General features: G+C 40.7%; 2 protein-coding genes across 11 annotated transcripts in view; both read right to left on the minus strand.

Annotated features, from left to right (window-relative positions):
• LOC149317180 (centrosomal protein of 192 kDa-like) overlaps positions 1-4,695 on the minus strand; it is an 82,925-nt gene extending 78,230 nt beyond the window's left edge. For 2 of the 7 annotated variants that reach the window (XM_089516984.1, XM_089516985.1), the window contains exon 1: positions 2,695-2,881. The gene's annotated coding sequence lies outside the window, so the exon portion shown is untranslated. Of the gene's footprint in view, positions 1-79; positions 203-2,694; positions 2,886-2,921; positions 2,990-4,680 lie in introns of those variants that run through there. The other 5 variants (XM_089516979.1, XM_089516983.1, XM_089516981.1 and 2 more) reach the window with 5 other exon arrangements.
• A 2,066-nt stretch (positions 4,696-6,761) lies between these two features.
• SEH1L (SEH1 like nucleoporin) lies at positions 6,762-18,551 on the minus strand. 4 transcript variants are annotated; one of them, XR_016280595.1, is made up of 10 exons: positions 18,046-18,514; positions 16,345-16,395; positions 15,746-15,892; positions 15,096-15,307; positions 14,075-14,173; positions 12,640-12,780; positions 11,413-11,570; positions 10,648-10,801; positions 6,846-7,192; positions 6,762-6,815 (listed from the first exon to the last, which is right to left on the minus strand). XR_016280595.1 is itself a non-coding variant. In XM_089516987.1 (9 exons), the coding sequence occupies exons 1-9, from the start codon at positions 18,154-18,156 to the stop codon at positions 7,003-7,005; spliced, it is 1,263 nt and encodes a 420-aa protein (XP_089373113.1). In that variant the 5' UTR covers positions 18,157-18,514; the 3' UTR covers positions 6,762-7,002. The 4 variants fall into 4 exon arrangements, 3 of the variants coding, with proteins under 3 accessions (XP_089373113.1, XP_089373114.1, XP_089373115.1); XM_089516987.1 differs by having other exon boundaries at positions 6,762-7,192; XM_089516988.1 differs by lacking the exons at positions 6,762-6,815; positions 6,846-7,192 and adding an exon at positions 8,523-8,874 and having other exon boundaries at positions 18,046-18,515.
• Positions 18,552-20,015: the final 1,464 nt, after the last annotated feature.

The raw sequence follows: 20,015 nt of genomic DNA on the forward strand, positions 1-20,015 counted from the left end.
ATCAAAAAACAAGTAATTCCCACTTATGACTCAAAACATTATGTGGATATAAACTCCCCTGCTCAGATAGGAACAGTACCTTGCTCACAACCTGCCAGCCAAAGTCCCCCAACTGTAAGAGGCTGAATTGTATCTGCAGTCCCAATTAGAGCAGACTTATTGGATGGGATTGTGGATGCTGAGTCAACACCTATATAAAACCCAATGATTAGATAGATCTACTTTGGCAAGAAGGGATTACCAAGAGGATTCCAACCCAGAGACAGGTTGCCCTAGAGAGCTTTGGTGCAGCCCTGCACACTATCAGAAACACTGTTCACATTAAACACCATCAAAAACAGTGCTAGCTTTCCACATATGAGTTATGGGGCTGAGCACCCATTCAACTTTATTCATGCTATCAGTCTCTCAGAAAGGATATTACAGGTTGAATATCCCTTATCCAGATCTCTGAAATAGTCAGCCCTCCTCATTTGCGGCTCTGACGTTTGTGGATCTGATTATTCACAGGATTTATATGTTCTCTCTAGGAATCTCTAGGTCCTCCAGCACAACTCTGCCAGAAGCTGACCACAGAGTCACGATGGAGGACTTACAAGATTCCTACACTTCTGTAGGCATTTGTAGGTCCTCCTGTGAGATTCTATGGTCAACTTGTAGAGGATGTTGACCACAGAGTTGCACTAGAGGACCTTGCGATTCCTAGACTGGTGTTCTCTCATGTTTAAAAAATTGATTTTTATTTGCAGTTTTTCCACTTTTATCAGAGCCTTAAGTCCCTAACCTCAGACAATGTGGACAGCCCACTGTATTCCAAAAACCAAAACTTTTCTCATGGGTGGCTGCGATAGTGACACCATTCCTTTCTGATGGTTCAATGTACACAAAGCTTTGTTTCATGCACAAAATGATTTAAAATATTGTACAGGATTACCTTTGGGCTATGTGTAGAGGTTTGAGTGTTGGACTATGACTCTGGAGATCAGGGTTTCAGCCTCCACTTGGCCACGAAACCCAGTGGGGCACCTTGGGGAAGTCATATGCTCTCAGCCTCAGGGGAAGGCAATAGCAAACCTCCTCTGAAGACATCTTTGCCAAGAAAACCCCACGATAAGTCAGAAACGACGACTTGAAGGCACGTAACAACAACGCCCATAAGGTGTATACAAAGCATAAATGAACTTTGTTCTTTAAATTTGGGTCGCATCTTCAAGATACCTTATTATGTACATTCAAAGACATAGCCATGTTAGTCTGGAGAATACGTAGAGAGATCTTGTAGCCCCTTTGAGACTAACTGAAAGAAATTGTAGACTTCAGTCTACAAAAGCTCATGCTGCCAATTTCTTTCTTTCAGTTAGTCTCAAAGGTGCAACAAGATCTCTCTACTACATACTCATTATGTACACATATGTAAATACAGGTATTCCAATATAAATAAATAAATGAATAATCTGAAATTAAAAAAAAACACTTCTGGTCCCAAGTGCATTGGCTAAGGGAAACTCAACCTGTTTTGATACCAACAACAGAAGGTGACACACAGCTATTAAGGCTCCTTCAGGCAGCGAAAAGCTGGGTTAATCCTGCCTCCAACCCAAGCGTTCGTAATTCCAACAGACACAGGAGCAGGGCATCAATTCCCTGCATTTCGCACTAAAGGTGGGTGCGGTGTGGGAATTAAACATTGTTTACACTCAAATGGGCTCTCCTTCCTCTGTCTCTTTCCACCACAGAGAAGAGCCTCCACTCCTCTTCCTCCTTGCAAAGCTCTTTGACCAAGGGGAGACCTCTGTGTGTTTGTTTTGTGGGCCTTCAAGTCCATTCCAACTTATGGCAACCCTAAGGTGAACCTATCATAGGGGCTTTCTTGGCCAAGTTTGTTCAGAAGGGAGTTTGCCATTGCCATCCTCTGAGGCTGAGAGAGTGTGACTTGCCCAAGGCCACCAAGTGGGTTTCCACGGCCGAGCCAGGATTTGAACCCTGGTCTCCAGAGTCCAACACTCAAACCGACTGCAGCCCCCTGTCACAGAGTACTTCCTGGCTGGCTCTCCAATGGATGCATGTACACACGGTGGAAACAATGAGGTTTGACACCACTTCTAAATGCCACAGCTCCATCCTATGGACACTTGGGAGCTGTGGTTTCACAAGGTTGTCGCTTTCGTTGCCAGAGAGCTCACCAAAGCACAAACCGTAGTAAGGATGGTGAAGTGGCAGTTAAAAGTGGGCTCAAACTGTAATTATTTCTACTGCAGTGTGGATGACGAGAGCCAGAGTTGTGTAGCGCTTTGAGTAATTGGAGGTCCAGTCCACACTCCAGAAAATAAACCCAGATTTTGAGACGGCTTTAACTGCTTTAACCCAGTGCTGTGGAATCCTGGGAAGTGTAGTTTATTGTGGGAACCAGAGTACTCTCTGACAAGAGAAGGCTAAATGTCACAAAACTACAGTTCCCAGAATCCTCTAGCACTGCTGTATGTTTTGGAGAAATAAGCACCGCTTTAGCTCTTTTTCTGGCTCAAGGCTATGGAATTCTGGGAGTTGGAGTTCCGCTCTGGGCCCATAACAAACTCCAACTCCCAGAATTCCATAGCCTTGAGCCAGAAAAAGAATTAAAGCGGTGCCAAACCGGGTTATATCTCCAATGTGGATGCAGCTTCAGTCAGACAAAAAAAACTACGGAACGCTTACGGAGCCAAAACGAATAGAAACGGGACGTGCGTCTTCGGTGGTTCGTTATTATTAGTGCGCGAGGCGCCCTTCGAAAGAGAGGCGGCAGGGAAGGAGACCCCGTAGGCGCGCGAGTCCTTTGCGCGCGCTGAGGAAGGAAGGAAGGAAAAAATAGATGCCTTGGCCGCCCCTCCTCTCCGGACGACTGCGCATGCGCCTCCTCCTCGTCCTCCCTTTTCCTTTCTTACCTGACGCTTCTTGGCAAACTCGAACCCCGCCGCCGCGCTCCAGAATTCGTTTAAGAAAGGGGCGGGGTGGTTGAGGGGGAGGGGCTAAAAACGCCGGCGGCTTTCTATTGGTCGATGCGAAAGGAAAGCGTTGCGGCTCTCTGATTGGACGACGCGGGGCTCGCGACGGCTTTCTGTAACGGTCGGCCTCGCCAAACAAAAACAAAAAAAGAAGGCGGGGCTCCTGAGGAGAAAGAGCGACAGCAATAGGACTCTTTGCTCTCTTTTGTCGTCATTAATAAGACACTTATTAAAGTCCAAAACACACACTGCACAAATAGTCCAGTTTGAGAGCGTTTTAGCTGCGCTGACCTCAATGCTAGGGAATTCTGGGAACTGTAGTATCGTGAGGCATTTAGCTTTCTCTTTCAGAGAGAGCTCTGGGACCACAATAAACTACAATTCTCAGGATTCCCTAGGGCCAAGCCAGAGCAGTTAAAGTGGTCTCTTGAATCCCAAATACACTGCAGAAACAATCCAGTTTGAGAGCGTTTTAACTGCCCTGGCTCAATGCTAGGTAATTCTGGGAACTGTGGCTTTTCTGGTACATTTAGCAGTCTCTGTCTGGTGCCACTGCCACAACAAACTACAAATCCCAGGATTCCCTAACCCTGAGCCAGGGTAGTTAAAGGGGTCTCAAACTGGGTTATTTCTACAGTGTGTTGTGGACCTATATAAATAGTGTTTTTTGTGGGGGTTTGGGGCTAAGTGGCCATGTTCTGGAAGAGTTTATTCCTGACGTTCTAGAACATGGCCACAGAGGCCGAAAAGCCCACAAAAAAACTATGGATGCCGGCCATGAAAGCCTTCACCTTCACATAAGACACTTCAAAGGTTTCCCAGGTGCTTGTGGAAGATTTAAAACAGAGAACTGAGCCCCACTGCAGAGTTAAAGCAGCTGTGGCTCTGTCCTACATAATTGTGGGATTTGTAGTTTGCTGAGGCACTGTAGTCGGCCAAACCCCCCCCCCCCCCACTCAGAAATGTGCAAGCTGTACAGCTTTCTTCATTAGGCAAGAGGTCTTGAGAGGCTGCATGATCAGTCTTATAAATGGAAGAGAAGCTGCTTGTTGTTGCCCTGTGTCTTTAAATCATTTCCAACTTATGACCGTCCTAAAGCAGTGTTGCCAACAAACCTGCAAGATAATTCCCCAAACGCTTGGCCAAAACTCACCAAATCCCCCACATATCTCACCAAACACTTATTTCAACTCTCAAAATTACCATTAAAACCAATCACCAAAATCACACCAAAGGCTCTGAAAAGTACCCATTTTGGTGTGAAAGTCACCAGATTGGCAACACGCAGGCAAACCTATCACAGGGTTCAGCTGGGATGTGAACCTTGGTCTCCCAGTATCCTAATCCAGCACTCAAATCATTACATTACGCTGGTCTTCATAGAAACGCTTATACAGACAAATTACAATCCCAAATTTCAGTGAACACATGAAGCATCTGAGCTCACTAAAGTACCTCTTTTGAGCCCTTTTCATTTAGATGACATGAGATCTAGATTCAACGACAAAAGTTGTGTTAGTCTGAAAAATCAGTATGGAGAGGGATCTTGTAGCACCTTTGAGACTAACTGAAAGAAGTTGGTAGCATGCGCTTTTGTAGATTCGATCCTACTGTATTTCCTCAGATGTCTCCACCACATGCATCTGAGAAAGCAAACTCAAATCTACAATATATATTTCAAAGGAACTATCAAAATCACCCCTGAATACTCCTCCTCAAAAGAAGGCCTTATGAGATTCATGGAGTCACTCTAAGCTCATGCTGTCAGCTTCTTTTTTCTCCAAGAGGCTATAAGACCTCATTGCACAAAAGACAGGATCTATCTGAAGTGACAGAGCCCTCCCTCCACAGCCAACTGTCATCATCCAGCCTGGAGGGAGTGAGGGGGTGGGTAGGGGCTAATTTTGTATTGCAATTTTTACTGTACACCGCTATGATCATTGCAGAATAGCGGTCTACAAATAAAACTTCTTCTTATTATTATTATCTACATGTGAATTCCTCAGCTGAATGAAATATTAAAAGCACCCTTACCTGTCGATTCAGAATACACCTCACAATGGTCAATAAAGCATACTCTCAGTATCTTGCTCACTCAGGTCTTGCTGTACTCTGCACGCTTAATAAGGTCTAACTCTGAGCATGCATGAATAGGATTGGGCTTCATAACATCAGTACATCAGTTATCCCATTAATTTATTCTAATTTCTAGTTGATTTGTAAACGTTACAACACACACTCAAAACAACCCATCTTAAAACAGGTGATGAAAAACCTGCAGCTGTTACAGCAAGGTGGAAATCCTGCCACACTCCAGCTGCTGGAGTGCAGCTCCCAGCATTCCTGACCCTTGACTATGCTGCCTGGGAACTCCTGCAATACAACATAAGGACACTCCATGACTACCATCCATGCCCTAGTGGAAGAAGGGCTGCCAGCTACACATTTATTCCCTCGATTTGAGTACCTACACTTGCCAGAGGGACATCCCTAACTTAGGCTCACCTCTACTTGTTTTTGTTTCTGCTGTGAGCAACAGTGCAGTAAAGTCAGTGGCTTTCTCTGTATTCTCATCTTAACACTCTCATCTGATGACTACCTGTTGCATGCCTTAAAGTAATTTCTGACACAGCCCTAACATGACCATATCACAGGATTTTCTTAGCAGAATTTGTTCAGAGGGGGTTTGTTTTTAACTTCCTCTGAGGCTGAGAGAGGGTGACTTGCCCACGGTTACCCAGTGGGTTTCCATAGTCAAGTGGTGATTCAAACCAGACTCCCTGAGTCCAGCACTCAAACTGCTATACCACACTGGCTCTCTGTTGCTTTACCAAACTGCAAATCTCAGGATTCTGTTGGATGGGGCCATGGGAGTTAAAAGTGGGGACAAACTGCATTATTTCTACAAACCATTGCACTCTTCTAAGGAAGAACTTTTTAAAAAAACCAGTTCACTTTAGGAGTGCAGGGGGGCATGTGTTAAAAGCTGTGTCTCAACCTCTGGAGATCTGTACAATGAACTGTCTTGAGGAAATTCAGGACATTCTATTTCTCATCCACCTCCCAGCATCCATACACATACCACAGGTTACTGCTTTTTAAAAAAAGTATTTTTAAGTGCTACAAGTCTCTGAACTCTATTTTTCTGTGACTTCTAATCCTGACTTCTCCTCTACCAAATCCGACTGACTGAACATAAGTCTTATGGGTGACGTTATGTCCAGATATCACACCCTACAGTTGAACTGTGTGAGTGTAGTAATACCAAAGACAAGATGTTTAATGTAACTGACAAACCTATAGTCAGAGGTGCAGCATGACAGCTGGACTATGCATTCCTCTGACAGCCTCTTTATGTATCTCAGAGTAAATATAAGCAATATGTGATGTACCATTTCAAGTATTTCATTAACCTGTTTCCATAAGACTGTGTAGTTCATGTATTTTTATTCAGAATGAAAGTGTTGTCATGTTATTCATCTCTCTTCCCTTTTTTTGGTTACAGACTCCGTAGGAACACTTCAATGACTTCATCATTCCCTTTTATTGCTATGTATTTGGAAAAAAAAAGACCTACAAACTTACAAATATGGAAAAACAAAATCTTTTATCTCCAGTCTAAACCAGTTTTCTTCAAGTTCTATTCGCTTAAAGATACATTTCCAAGACCAATGGGGGAGGGGAGGCATGGACTGAAACCAAGTTACAAAGTTCATAATAAGCTGAGTATTTTAAAAAAGGAACAGACCAAGTAATTTGTATGCATCTGCTGTGCATAACTCACACTTAATATAAGCATCTTTATTATAGTTAAAAATGGATTGAATAGTAGGGCTAGCACTTGTTGGGTGCAGAAGTACTAACATAGTGATTTCCAAATATCATGGTTCATCTTGCAGAACATGTCCTGATCACCCACCACTGAATTCTGATGGGAGGGAGGAGTGCAAAAACAAGCAGTCTAAAATGGAACCATTTTACAAGCATCTGAATAAGGCCCTTAATACAGTTTAAATGTGCATTAAACCCCCTCATGTTCACGCAAGAGCTTAAGAGGTCGAGAGATATATCGTGTGCGACGGTGAGGATACTGGAGATTGGAAGTGTCAGCACCGCAAGAATGTTCTATCAGAGGAGGAGGAGGTAGGAGCTGGGCATAACTGGACCATCTTGATCCAGCCCGTGGGGAATCCAGAGGGGGAAAGAAATACCTGAAAACAATTAAGACAGGAACACCAAAAAGAAAAAAACGCACACACACAAAAACAGAAGAAAGAGAATAGTAGTAAATACAAGAACCAAAGGAGGGAACAAGCTGGCAGGTGGGAGAGGGCTTTAGTAAATCCATGCAAAAATTAAAAATAAAATGAAATATAATGGCCAAAACCAAGTTCCCATTTCAAAATGTAGCTGAATGATTATAAAACTTGGAAAATTCTTCTTGTAGGAATACAGCCACAGGAGATAATGGTAAGCATGTGTTGTGTGCAGACTAAATCATCAGCAAATTAAGTGAGTTTCTAACTACCAACATTTGCTTATCCCTAGAAACTATGCTGTTCATTTTCATAGTAACAACTGCAGAAAAACAGGCACACATTAATTATGCAGGTACATCTGCTGTATTTGCATCCAATTTAGATTAACTGTACTGAACATATTATAGATGAGGTGTAAGAACAGCTCGTTTTTACAATTTTTACATTTCCACAATATACAAAAAGTGATTCCTATTCTGCTGAAATACAGTTTTCATATATACATATTTATGGGAAAAATCTGGGGGGAAAAACCAACTGCCTGGAACATTAAGGGCTAATGGACTTGTCAACTTTTATAACTTACCCGTACTATTAAAGACAGCATTTTATCATCTTTGGAAACGTAGACAAATTTACAAACAGAATGGCAAAAGTTAGTAAAAATATGAGACACGACAAATTTAGAGCTACATTGACATGCTGCTAAGTAAAACAATGCATTTTTTGGCCATATCTAAATGAATGTTTACAGCCAACATTGCTTCCATTTGCTCAGAGATTATAACTGCAGAAGCAGCATGTATGCCCTTTGCAATACATGATGCACCCTTCAGATAATAATTCCCAGAGCAACCTGCCAATGCCACATAGCAAGCATTTATTTGGATATGGTACTCCACCACAAAGCTATGACCAGAGGAAATCTTACTGATTATTTCATGGAATCATGCCACAGGATCATGCAACTATCAGTTAAGATCATTCTCACTAAGACAACTACAAGAATGGCATTAATTTGTCTGTGGGGTGCTTTTTTCCCTTTGAACTAGTTTTTAACTGTGAAGCAATAGCAAACTAATTTGAGATACCAACTGCACAGTTGTCAAGTTACAATGTTGCCTGCATGGTTTAGTTACGTCTGCATCTTACAAGTCCATTAACAACACTCCAATGGTTAAGAATCTGAGCAGTTCAAAAAGCACAACAAAATAAAATAGTCAAAACAAATTTAATGAAAACCAATAAATTTCAGTAGCTTCACATCCAGATTTTTTTCTCCTGACACCTCAGAATGCAAGGACAGTAATCCTTTTTAATGTAGTGAACTTCCCCCTTTCTCCCTCTTTGATTGTGGGGAGGACAGGAGTGTTTCTGTAATAGGGCTCATCCTGCTATTTTTTTCACAGGTTCCAACAAGGTCATAGTGTGCTGGCTAGCAGAGTGCGGTATACAACATTTTTAAAGAGACCCTTTTGATTTGCTTTTAGTAGTAGGCAGACTGCTGGTGTCTTGGGAAGAGGTCAAACGGCGCTGGGGAGGGGGAAAAGGAGTTCGTTTTCCATTCCTGTGTGCATGCAACAAGCAGCAAAACAGCAAAGTTACTCCAGTTAGCTTGGTATCAGCTGTGCTTTCTGTTAAAAAGGACATAATACAAATGGAGAAGGGAGAATGCATCACAATTTTAGACACACATGGTTATAAGCACAATAACAATACTGTACAGCAGTATTTGGTAGGTTTATTAAGTTTTAATCTTTTCAATCACTTCTCAAACAATTTTAAATTATCTTCCAGTTAAGTATAAAACACTGATTGACTTTGATCTTCAAAAATGTTAGTAGAGTTACTAGAGTTTACTAACAAAAGTACCAAAGAGTTGAACCCTAAAAAACAGGAAAAGCAGTCTAATAATGTATATCCATTTGCTTCTAGAAACCACTAAATTAATTTCTGCTTACATAGAGCCTGCAACATATTAATTACGGTATAGGTGTTCTTGTCCCACTTTCAAATTCATAATAAATACTGGAAAATAATAATAATCAGAATTTGACAATAGCTGGGTACATATATCACTGTTAGAGCGTTGTTCTTTCTTACACCAAAGTTGTGCCCTAGAATATATCACACTGTATGAAAATATTACGTCACTAACATAATGGAGTGTTTAACTGAACAGGTGTAAAGAATTCCATCATTCAGTTGAAATAAAATTTAAGGAGCAGCAAGTGGGAACGGTGGCAGAGTGTCAGGAGCCCTTGTGGCATTTGAAAGTTCTTAGTATTTTTGGGGGGTGGTCAAGAGAGCAGATATCACACAGAGCCCAGAATGAAGCAATCAGCTATCCAAAGATGCTGCTGCTCTGACATTCCGCATTGAGCAACTGCCAGGTCATAACTTTATCTGTCCCTTTCCCTTGTCTGCCGAACAGCCACCATTGTGGCATAGTTCAAGGAAGGCTACAGCTAGAGCACCGAACAGCAAAGAACATACCCTCCCCACCAGCTGGAGAGTTGTCAACACAAGCTAACAGCCCATGTTTTCCATGTAGCAACAGCTGTCTCTTATTTCCAGACTCCTACTGATTGAGCAGCAGTAGGTGAAAATCTCAAGTAGCAGCACATGAAAAAAGTTACACATCAGTTACAATCCAGAAATATGGGTATATTCCTTCAGATAAATGCAGCCATGTTGTCCAGGTGTTTTAAAAAGCTGCATCACTTAGTGTACCCTTACTACTAATGCATGTGCTATCCCAAGCATGGAATAAAAAAAAACATAATAGTAAAGTTTCCAGCACTCATTTGTAGAAAAAATGTGAAAAATAGATCTACAGCAATGCTCCAAATTTTGTCCATCAAATGTCACCATTGTGTCTGTATCCAAGTGCCAGAGGAGGTCCTACAGATAAAGTTCATTGATCAACATTGCTCCTTTCAGAGTCAAGTTTGTGAGGGCAGGTCAAAACAGACTCAAGTGATGAAAGCTATTTGAACAAACTGGTTGCCAAGAGCTAATGAAAAACAGGGTCCTGTTCCCAAGGAGTTTCAAGAAGTAGAAGAGGACAGAAGCAGGAAGTCAAAGAGACCTTGGTTGAGAAACAGTAGGATAATTAGTGGTCAAAGTACTAAAGGGTAGCAAGAGCCAGCTGCTATGAGTAGAAAGATAAAAAAGTAGATAACACAGTTTAAAAATATGTAAAGGTCTCAGTATTTAAGTATGTGAACAGTAACTGCACAGAACTTGTTTATGCATTTTAAAACTTAAGAACTAGCACAACTGAAGCTAAATTTACTGACATAATGGCTTCAACTAATAAATAGACATGAAAAACATAGTGTCCTTAAGATTTAGTGCCAATAATAATTCTTAAAAATGGAGAACTTACATACAAAGTATCTTACCTGCCAGCAGATGTTCCATTGACTGAATTCTGAAGGCTTGCATTGGTTGTGCCAAATGGAGCATTAAAAACTCCCTGCTGAGAGGAGCTAGCATTGACTGGACTTCCATTACCTTTCAGAATTCCAGTGCACTTCCAATTGTCCATGTAGTTAGCTGAGGGAAAATTCCACAAATCCCAATTGTTTTTTTGTTTAAATTATGGTTACACAGTTGCATCAAAATGGCACATCCCCTCAAAACACAAGACACAAAAACAACTATCTCTTGGGTTCAGAGGTAGAAATCATGCAGCCTTCTGTTGGAACCACAATTCTCAGTAATCCTAGAGAGCACAAACAATGGTGAAGCATGTGGGAGTTGCAATCTAATGACCTGGACAGCCACACAATTTGCACTCCCACTCAACGTGTCCAAAGAAATACTGTGGCAAAACATTACCATACATGTAAATATTATTCTATAGATGAAATTAGATTACCTGAACTTACACTGTCTTATGTTTACTTTTGTGATAAAATATTAAACTGATGTTAATGAGAATCAAGTTACTGACTGGTGGGTTTTTAATCTAAACATTAAGAGATATATTCTCAAATAACTATTATATAAATAAAGCTCCAGTAAGAGAACCCAAAGCACAATTCTTAACAAATTCACTCAGAAGAAAGTCTGACCTAGCTCAGAAGACTTATTTCCTAGTACACCTATATGGGACTGCAGCCTCAGTCTTTATGTCACAGAGAAGTAAGTGATTAAATGCTTACCTTTCCAAAGCCTTACACACCCATCATCTCCTGAAGATGCAAGTACTGTGCCTGTAATGTTCCAACTTACACGCCAAACTTGGGAATTGTGATTATCAAACTGAGCCACTAACTGAACCTCAAATTTTGTCAGTCCTGATGAAGTGGTCAGTTCTTTTCTATTGAAAAAGTAAAATTCTACATTGAAGTCTAATCTGCTTCAAGTAATTCATTATATATTCATTATAGTATTTCACCATACTATTAATAGAGAAAGCTATTCTGAAATCCAAAGAGTATTAGAATTGTACTTACTACTGGTGTGAAGATTAGAAACCGACACACTAAAACTACTGTTTAAAAAAGAGAAAGTCTGTGTGCCTATTTCTGGCAGTCATAACCTATTAAGATATTGTACTAAATGCCTCAAAAACTGACAGTGGTTTTTGCAGCAGTTTCCGAGTCAAAATTCCAAATGGGGATAGATTTGAAAAGAGGAAATAATTGTTGAGAAGCACTAGAACACAGGAGAGGGCTCTCTGAAGCAATTTCTGAGTCAGGGGGAGGGGGGATGGAGGGGAGACAAAAAAACAGGAAAGGGCTAAAATTCCTGAGGTTAAAAAATTCTGCTGCTAAAATTCCTGAGGTTAAACAAGAGAGCAGAAAAAATGGGTGATGGCCCTTTGCGGCATTTTTTGTAAGATTCCTCAGGTTAAAAAATGGGCAAAGCAGGAAAATTGAAGGCCATATAAACCTGTCTTGGGATATTAGGCACAGAGCAGAACAATACTGGTGCACTTTGGTGAGAACCAAAAACCCCAATGCTTCAGTAGAGCAAACAGTGGCCCCATACAGACAGACCAAAATAAAGCTGCTTCGGGTAACTTTGGAAGTATTCTGTTTAAATGTTGCATGCGTCCTAAGAATCCGGAATCCACGCCAAAGCCACGATCCAATCCTAAGAACTGGAGCGCAGCTTTGGCTCAGCTTCTGGACTATTAGGACACATGCATCATTTAAACAGAGTACCTCCGAAGTGACCCGAAGCAGCTTTATTTTGGCCTGTCTGTATGGGGACAAAGTCTCATGTACCACTGAACTCAATGGGAGCACTCTAGGCAGAAACTGTGGATTTAGCCCAAAGCTATTTGATTCTTTTAACTACAAATATTAATTTTATTCTTGAAAAGGAAGAAAAAAATTACATTTGGTCCCACACTAGACAATAGCATCTGCTTCAAAGCTCACCTTAGGGGTTTTAATGTAAAAATGCGCACATCTTTGGTAGCTACTGCCAATATATGGAAGGATCTTCCTAGATTTGGAGCAAATGCAATATCATGCACAGGGTCTGTGACAGTCATAAGAGTTTCTGCTTTTGCATACTTCCTGAAGAATAAGAGAATAATAGTACATTATGATTTCCTAACATGCAAAGAGATATACGTTCCTTTAAGATCTTTTTAAACAACACAGATTTTTGACTGAATTCTCACAAGCAAACTATTAAACCAATAAGTAAACAATTTGCCTTCAAAAATTAACACCCACTGGTCTCAATTCAACATCCCCACAGCACAGCAAAAATGTATGCATACACTATGCTGAGCCATATGCCATCCCTCAGTCTACTATAAAGTCCCAAAATCACCTTGTATGACCAGTTTATGCTTCACGGAAAGCAGGTACGACCAGAGAAAGATTGGCTATGGCTACCTCCCCCATAGCCAGATACACAAAGATGACATCAGTACTGAGACCCACAGGCATCCTTCAGGGGTCTTAATGCTTCTGTAATCAATGTGTGTTGGGGAGGGTTTCTCTGATTCTGCCTACTCACCCTGAAGCACAGAATGCCCATGTGAGATAGCTACAGGGCTTGGTAATAACTTTCAGGGTGCTTTGGGCACTGTGCAGAAAGGAAAGAAATACCAACCCTTGCAGCAGCCGAAAAAGCACATCCACATGCATAAGGGACACTTACACATGCGGATGTCCCTATCTGCATTCTCGTTTAAAAAGTAATGGATGTTCTCTCTGAAATACTGATGTCTGAAATGCCATGTGTTGTAAACCAAGGGGGCACACTATCACCTCCCATAGAATCATAGAGAGTTGGACGAGACCACAAGCGCCATCCAGTCCAACCTCCTGCCATGCAGGAGATCATAATCAACGCATCCTCAACAGATGGCCATCCAGCTTCAGTTTAAAGACCTCCAAAGAAGGGCATTTACATTCACCAAAATGAAAAAAAAAAAACAACAGGGAAAAAATAGTTTTTCTGGCAATATATCCTATGTCTAAGTAGAAGTATGCAGGATGAGATTCTGTGGTTTGACTTTGTCTAGAGCATCAACAAAAATCCCCTTCCACCTCACAATTTCATTTTTTTAAATAAAGTTTCTGTTGAAATACCTTTATGCTTGTTGCATTTTTAAACACTTAATTTTAACAGACTCCCATGCTGCATTGGAATCCTGCCTACCTAGTTTCAAGATTTTGTACCATGAGGGACAACTTGTTAAGAAGAAGTTCACATCTTCCGTGGACTCATGGAATATGTGCTTAATCCTCAGAAGCAATGTATTTGCAATCTTCACACATATCAATAGCATAGGCGATGTCTCAAACAATATTATGAAGCATTTTAACTTATTACTAAATTAACTTTTCCTCTCACCTGGTATTTTCATTGTATTCATAAATCTGCACTTTGGCCAATACATTTGGACTGCTATCATCACTTCCAACAGCTATCATAGGAGCATGAGCACGAGAGCTGCAATTAGATACACACACAAATTTACTAGGAATTGTAACCATGAGGACCTGTTCTTAAAACTCCAAGACAATGACAGTTAGTAATAGAATAGAATAGATGTGTCTTCTATCAGTCAATCAATCATCTAGGCTGGCACTAAATTGGAAGTGACTTCCCAGGGTCCCAAGCAAAGAAGGTTTGTCACATCGCCTGTTCCTTCTAACCGGGACTAGTACATTCAACATGAGTCTGCACCCCTCCAGATGTTGATCAGCTTGTTTCTATCATTCATCACCACTGTTGAGCCTAGGCAGGGGCTGATGAGAATTTGAATCCAGGAAATTGGCGAGGGGAGGCTGATTTAGCAGTCATATGCTATACTCAACATCTCTTATTTAATTATTAATGTTTTAAGTACAGTACATACAGGCCAAGTGCACCTTATTTGGAATTCCAAAACTATTCTAAAAAAAAAATCTGGGTGGCTGAGATAGTGACATCTTTGCTTTCCAGTGGTTTAATGCACTAACTTTGTTTCTTGCACATTATTAACATATTTATAGAATTACCTTCTGGCTATGTGTATATTAAATATACATGAATTTTGTGTTTAGAATTGCGTCCCATCTCCAAGGTATCTCATTATGCACGTAAATGCAAATACAGGTATTCCAAAATCTAACACATCTCTGGCTCCAAGCATTTCGGGTAAGGGAGACTCAACCTGTACTGCATAAGAAAGACCCCTCAGACCTCCCAGCCCCATTCTTTTCAATCCTGTGAAAATGCTACACAGAGGATCAGAGATCTTGGACCAAAAAATATCAGGCAGAGTGACTTTGCACTAACACGACATTTCTGGTAACAGAAAGCATTGGATTTAACCCATTGGTTTTTCTTTCTATTGCTTATTAGCCTGTCAAGTGTGACATTAACTAACCTTGAAGGATTCCAAGAAATACAACTGCAGCTTAGTTTACATGAGATTTCATGCTGAAGTGACCACTGACTCAAATTCATAACATCAGGAGCTTCATAGATCCTAACAACTCCATCTGCTGAACATGTTGCTAACATGAGACCCATATGCTTAGGAGCAAACTTTACATCAGTAACAGATGTCCTGCTGTCAACCAGAGTAGTCCTCTTTACCTAAAGATACAAGCAGTAGTCATTAAATAATGAAAAACATTAACAGAAATATCATTCAAGCACTATTATTATTAGATGAAATACAGTTTGTCAACAAAGAATGACAGGAACCAGATGTAACAATTTCATCATTAGGACCTTGTTAATGAAGAAAGTCAGAAAAATAACCAATTGCTATTTATATTAGAACTATTATAAGCTACAAAGAAGTTATGGAAACTGAGTATGTTTTTTTAGTTTGATTAAAACGAAAAAGTTATGTGTAAAACCCTTACAACAGTAAATATCGCACAGTATACATAAGGAAAAAAATGCTTTGGATTTTAAAAAAAATGAATAAATCTCTTAATTCTGAAGTTTAGTGGGCAATATGCTCACCCATCAATGTTAAACAAATGTGGAATGAGTGAATCAAACTCATCACTTTTCAGATCTTACCCAGTGGCTTTGCCCTCGAAGTTTATCATTTGATTCTCCAACTATTTCTTCCCAGACAGCAGCTGTTCTGTCAAAAGAGCAGGAAGCCAGGACTTGTCCAAACTCTGGATGTGCCCAGGTAACACGCCACACGGACCCACTGTGTGTCTGGAAAATTCAGAAGGATTAGAATTTATAGACAAAACATTACAGTAACAGTCATTTTAGTTTATGAACAATCTCAGAACAGAATTTTAAAAAATCATTAAGTAAACTTTGAAGTCTCTTTAGAATACAGTAGAATCTCGATTATCCATCCTTCGGTCATCTGACATTCTGGATTATCCGACATCGCGGCTGCCCGGGGGTGTGGCTGTGGGCATTTCCGCACCCTCAGACACGCTTCCAAACATGGCGGCCACGACAGGCAAGGAGAGAAGGGTAAGTGAAGCCTCGCTCCAAAACACGGCCCCAGGTGTGGCAGCGAGCAGGGCAAGTACCTCCAGGTTTGTAGTGATTTCAAGGCTTTTATTGGGCGATCTGAATTATCCGACATCCAGGTAACATCCACGTATGTAGACTGCTTGTACCATAATTCATTTTCAGACTCATATCTTTACCTTCCAGCTGGCAGTACAGTGCCATTCTCCATTTTCTCCTTTGTCCCAAACCTATTAAAGAAAAAAAAGCTTACATTGAGTGATTTTAATCATACCAGCGTAAATACAAATTTAGAGAAAGCACTAGGAAGTGAGTCCTGCGAAAAAGTCCATAAATCAAAAGCCAGGGAAAATATGATCAGACTATAAACCCAGAAATATTCCTCAGTTCATGTCAGCCATACATTTTGATTCTAATATGACATTCATATGCATGCATACCATTCTTATCCAGTATTATCTTTCCTTGTTAGAAATAACAATTGCTTCCGTGGAGCAAAAAAGTGGGTAACTCATTCTGGACAACTTTTGGTTCTTCATCCTCACCAGCAGCTATATATACTATTACAAATAATGAGTGCAGAAGTATGTTTTAACTGCCAAAGGATACATGTTCAGAAACCACAATGTTGACTTTCCACTAAATGCAGAAATAGACATATGTTTAGTTCCACCTGGAATGCTAATTTTCTAAACAGAAGCATTATTTATATAGGAAAATTGTTATATAAAAAATAGATCTTTGGACTTGTAGGTGACAATTGCAGCAATGCATTCCTCCTGATTTTACAAGAGCAATTAAAAGCCACATATCTTTATATCAGTTATCACTAAAGCCTCATTAACTTAGACTGCAACCACACTGCAGAATTAATGCAGCTCAACACCATTCTAACTAACACGGCCCAGTGCTATGGAACGCTGAGAACTGTAGTTTTCAGATATATTTAGCCTTCTCTGTCAGAGAACTCTGGTGCCATGAGAAACTACACTTCCCAGGATTCCATAGCTTGGAGCCATGGCTGTTAAAGTGGTGTCAAACTGGGTTATTTTTGTACTGCAGATGCAGCCTTAGTAAGCTTTATTTCTGCATAAGCATACCTAGGATTAATCTGCAAGTAATATTATCCAGCCATTTATCTACCAGATGGTCACTATAACATATATGCCAAGTAAATTCCAACCAAGGTCCAAAACACAACGCAGAAATAATCCAGTTTCAGGGCGTTTTAACTGCCTTGACTCAGTACTAGGGAATCCTGGGAACTGTAGTTTATGGTGGCACCAGAGCTCTCCCCGACAGAGAAATCTGAATCTCTCACAACACTACAGTTCCCAGAATTCCCTAGCATTGAGCCAGGACAGTTAAAGCGGTCTCAAACTGGATTATTCCTGCAGTGTGTTTTGAACCAAAGATACCCATTCTTCTATACAACCCATTGCATGCCAGTAAGTCCCAGTGAGCTCAGTGCAAGCTTCTTCTAAACGATTAAGTACAGGATCACAATACCCTTCAGTTGGCACACATTTACTTATTTCAAGGGTTTGTACCCCGCCTTTCTCCCAGAATGGGATGGAAGGCGCGTTACAATAATTTAAAAAGGCAAAACAAGACAACAAACTCCCAATTCCCAGAACTCCACAGCCTTGAGCCAGACAGAGAGCTAAAGCGCTACCAAACCGGGTTACTGTCTGTTATCCCCTCTATTGTAAACCGCTCGGATTCCCAGTGATTGGGCGGTATATAAATAAAACCTATTATTATTATTATTATTATTATCTATCTCCCCAGTGTGGCTGCAGCTAGGAATGTCTTTGGGTGGGTGTCCTCCTCCTCCTCCTCCATCTTGAGGCGTGTGCCCCACAAAATGGCTCTCTCACCTTGACGCTCTGGTCGCTGGAGCAGGTGGCCATGCGCCTCCCGTGGAAGTCGAAGGAGACATCGTGGATGAGGTCTCGGTGGTCGGCGGCGATGCTCCGAGCCACGAACATGCCGCCGTTTTCGGCCACGCGGGCGCCCTTTTCCCTTCCCTCGGTCGGCCCTGCCTCTTGGCCCCGCCTCAAGTAGGCCTCTCTGCTGGGCTCAGGCTGATGATGATGATGATGATGATACTAGTGGCTGGCGCAGCTCTAGCAAGGGTTGGGCCTAGGCGGGGCGCTAGGCCGAATCCCCTCAGGCAGAACCAGCCTCTAGGCCTCTGAGGGAGGAATATGATCCTCACAGGCGCCTCATCATTCCTCTCAAGCAGAAGTGGCATCAAGGCCCCTTTTAGACGCCTTTTTAAACTGCCATGGCTTTCAATTTAAGAAATGTTGCCTTGTTTTATTTTGAACTAGCAGTCCCCAAACTATGCTCTTATTATAAGACATTTTGGACTCCAGCTCCCAGAATGCCTGGCTATTGGCCAACACAGCTGAGGATTCTGGGAGCTGGAGTCCAAATTATCTTATTAAAAGGGTACAGGATTTTTTTTGGGGGGTGAAACCATTGTTTTAAAGTGTCTTCTTAATAATAAAATCAAAGCTCTAATTTAACTGCCATGGCTGCATGCAATGGGATTTATTTTATTTTATTTGTGTGCCGCCTTTCTCCCAAAGTGGGACCCAAGGCGGCTAACAATATATAAGACACGACAATTACAATTGTATAATTAAAATTGTAAAAAATATAAAAACACAAAGGCAAAAATTTAAAATATACAGTGTTCATTATCTGTGACATATTTGTTATCCACCAGGAATCCTGGAATCAAACCCCAGCAGGTAACAAGATCCCACTGTACATATATATTACATATTACAGCTATATTATATATATTACATATATACACACACACATTATACATATATATATATACACACACACACACACACACACTATATATATATATATATATATATATATATATATATATGTATGTATATATATATAATTTCTTGGTCTGTTTGGTATATGCAGAAACAATCCACTCTGACACTGCAGACATAATCCAGTTTTTGAGACCACCTTAACTGCTCTGGAATTCTGGGGACTGTAGTTTATTGTGGCACCAGAGCTCTTTCTGCTAATAGACCTATTGTTGAAATATCATTGTCAGTACTGCTAATATGGAGCAAAAAAGGCCGGGCATTAAAGCTGGGTTCAGGAAAGAAAGAGGTACTAGGGACCATATTGCAAACAAGCATTGGATAATGGAGCACAACAAGGAATTTAAAAAGAAAATCAGCCTTTATAGATGATAGCAAAGGCTTTGATTGCGTAGCTTATTAAAAAGTATGGATTACTTTTAAAGAAACGGGTGTGCCAAAAACTCTTTTTTGTTTGTTTGTCCTTATGCATAACCTATATTCAGGCCAAGAGGCTACTGTCAGGACAGAGTATGGAGAAACAGAATGGTTTACTCTTTTACATATCATATCTTCAAAGTACAAGTACATTCCAGCCTTGCCTGACCCTCTTGCCAACTGTTAACCATTCTGTTTCTCCATATTTTGTTCTAACCATGGCCTTTTGTTCTAAGTACAGATTTCTCATCAGGACTGTCAAATGTATTGGCACCCCTATGTCTTTAAGAGAATTCCATAGCTTTTCATGATCTATACAGTCAAAGCCTTTGCTAAAGCACATGCTGACACCATACTACTAGCAGAAAATAGCAGACTTGAATGATTAAAGACGAAATCAAGGAAGAAAGTGCAAACTGTAAATGCAGGTTTACAGCTGAACATGAAGAAAACAAAAATAATGAGCACAGATTATTAACATAACTTTAAAGTAGATGATTAAGACATTGAAATTGCTTTTTTGATGTCTTGGCTCAGTCATTAATAAGAGTGGAGACTGCAATCAA

The sequence above is a fragment of the Sceloporus occidentalis genome, unplaced genomic scaffold, assembly GCF_023333645.1.
Source record: "Sceloporus occidentalis isolate IW3139 unplaced genomic scaffold, rSceOcc1.0.p SCAF_3, whole genome shotgun sequence".
In the NCBI taxonomy this organism is placed as follows: domain Eukaryota; kingdom Metazoa; phylum Chordata; class Lepidosauria; order Squamata; family Phrynosomatidae; genus Sceloporus; species Sceloporus occidentalis.

Excerpts from the sequence above, each read along its gene's own strand:
- SEH1L (XM_089516987.1), bottom strand. The coding sequence starts at position 18,156 with ATGTTCGTGGCTCGGAGCATCGCCGCCGACCACCGAGACCTCATCCAC. Across the intron at positions 16,396-18,045 it reads CCAGCGACCAGAGCGTCAAG|GTTTGGGACAAAGGAGAAAA; the intron begins GTGAGAGAGCCA and ends TTTCTTTAATAG. Across the intron at positions 10,802-11,412 it reads GTGTGTAAGGCTTTGGAAAG|CTAACTACATGGACAATTGG; the intron begins GTAAGCATTTAA and ends ATTTTCCCTCAG.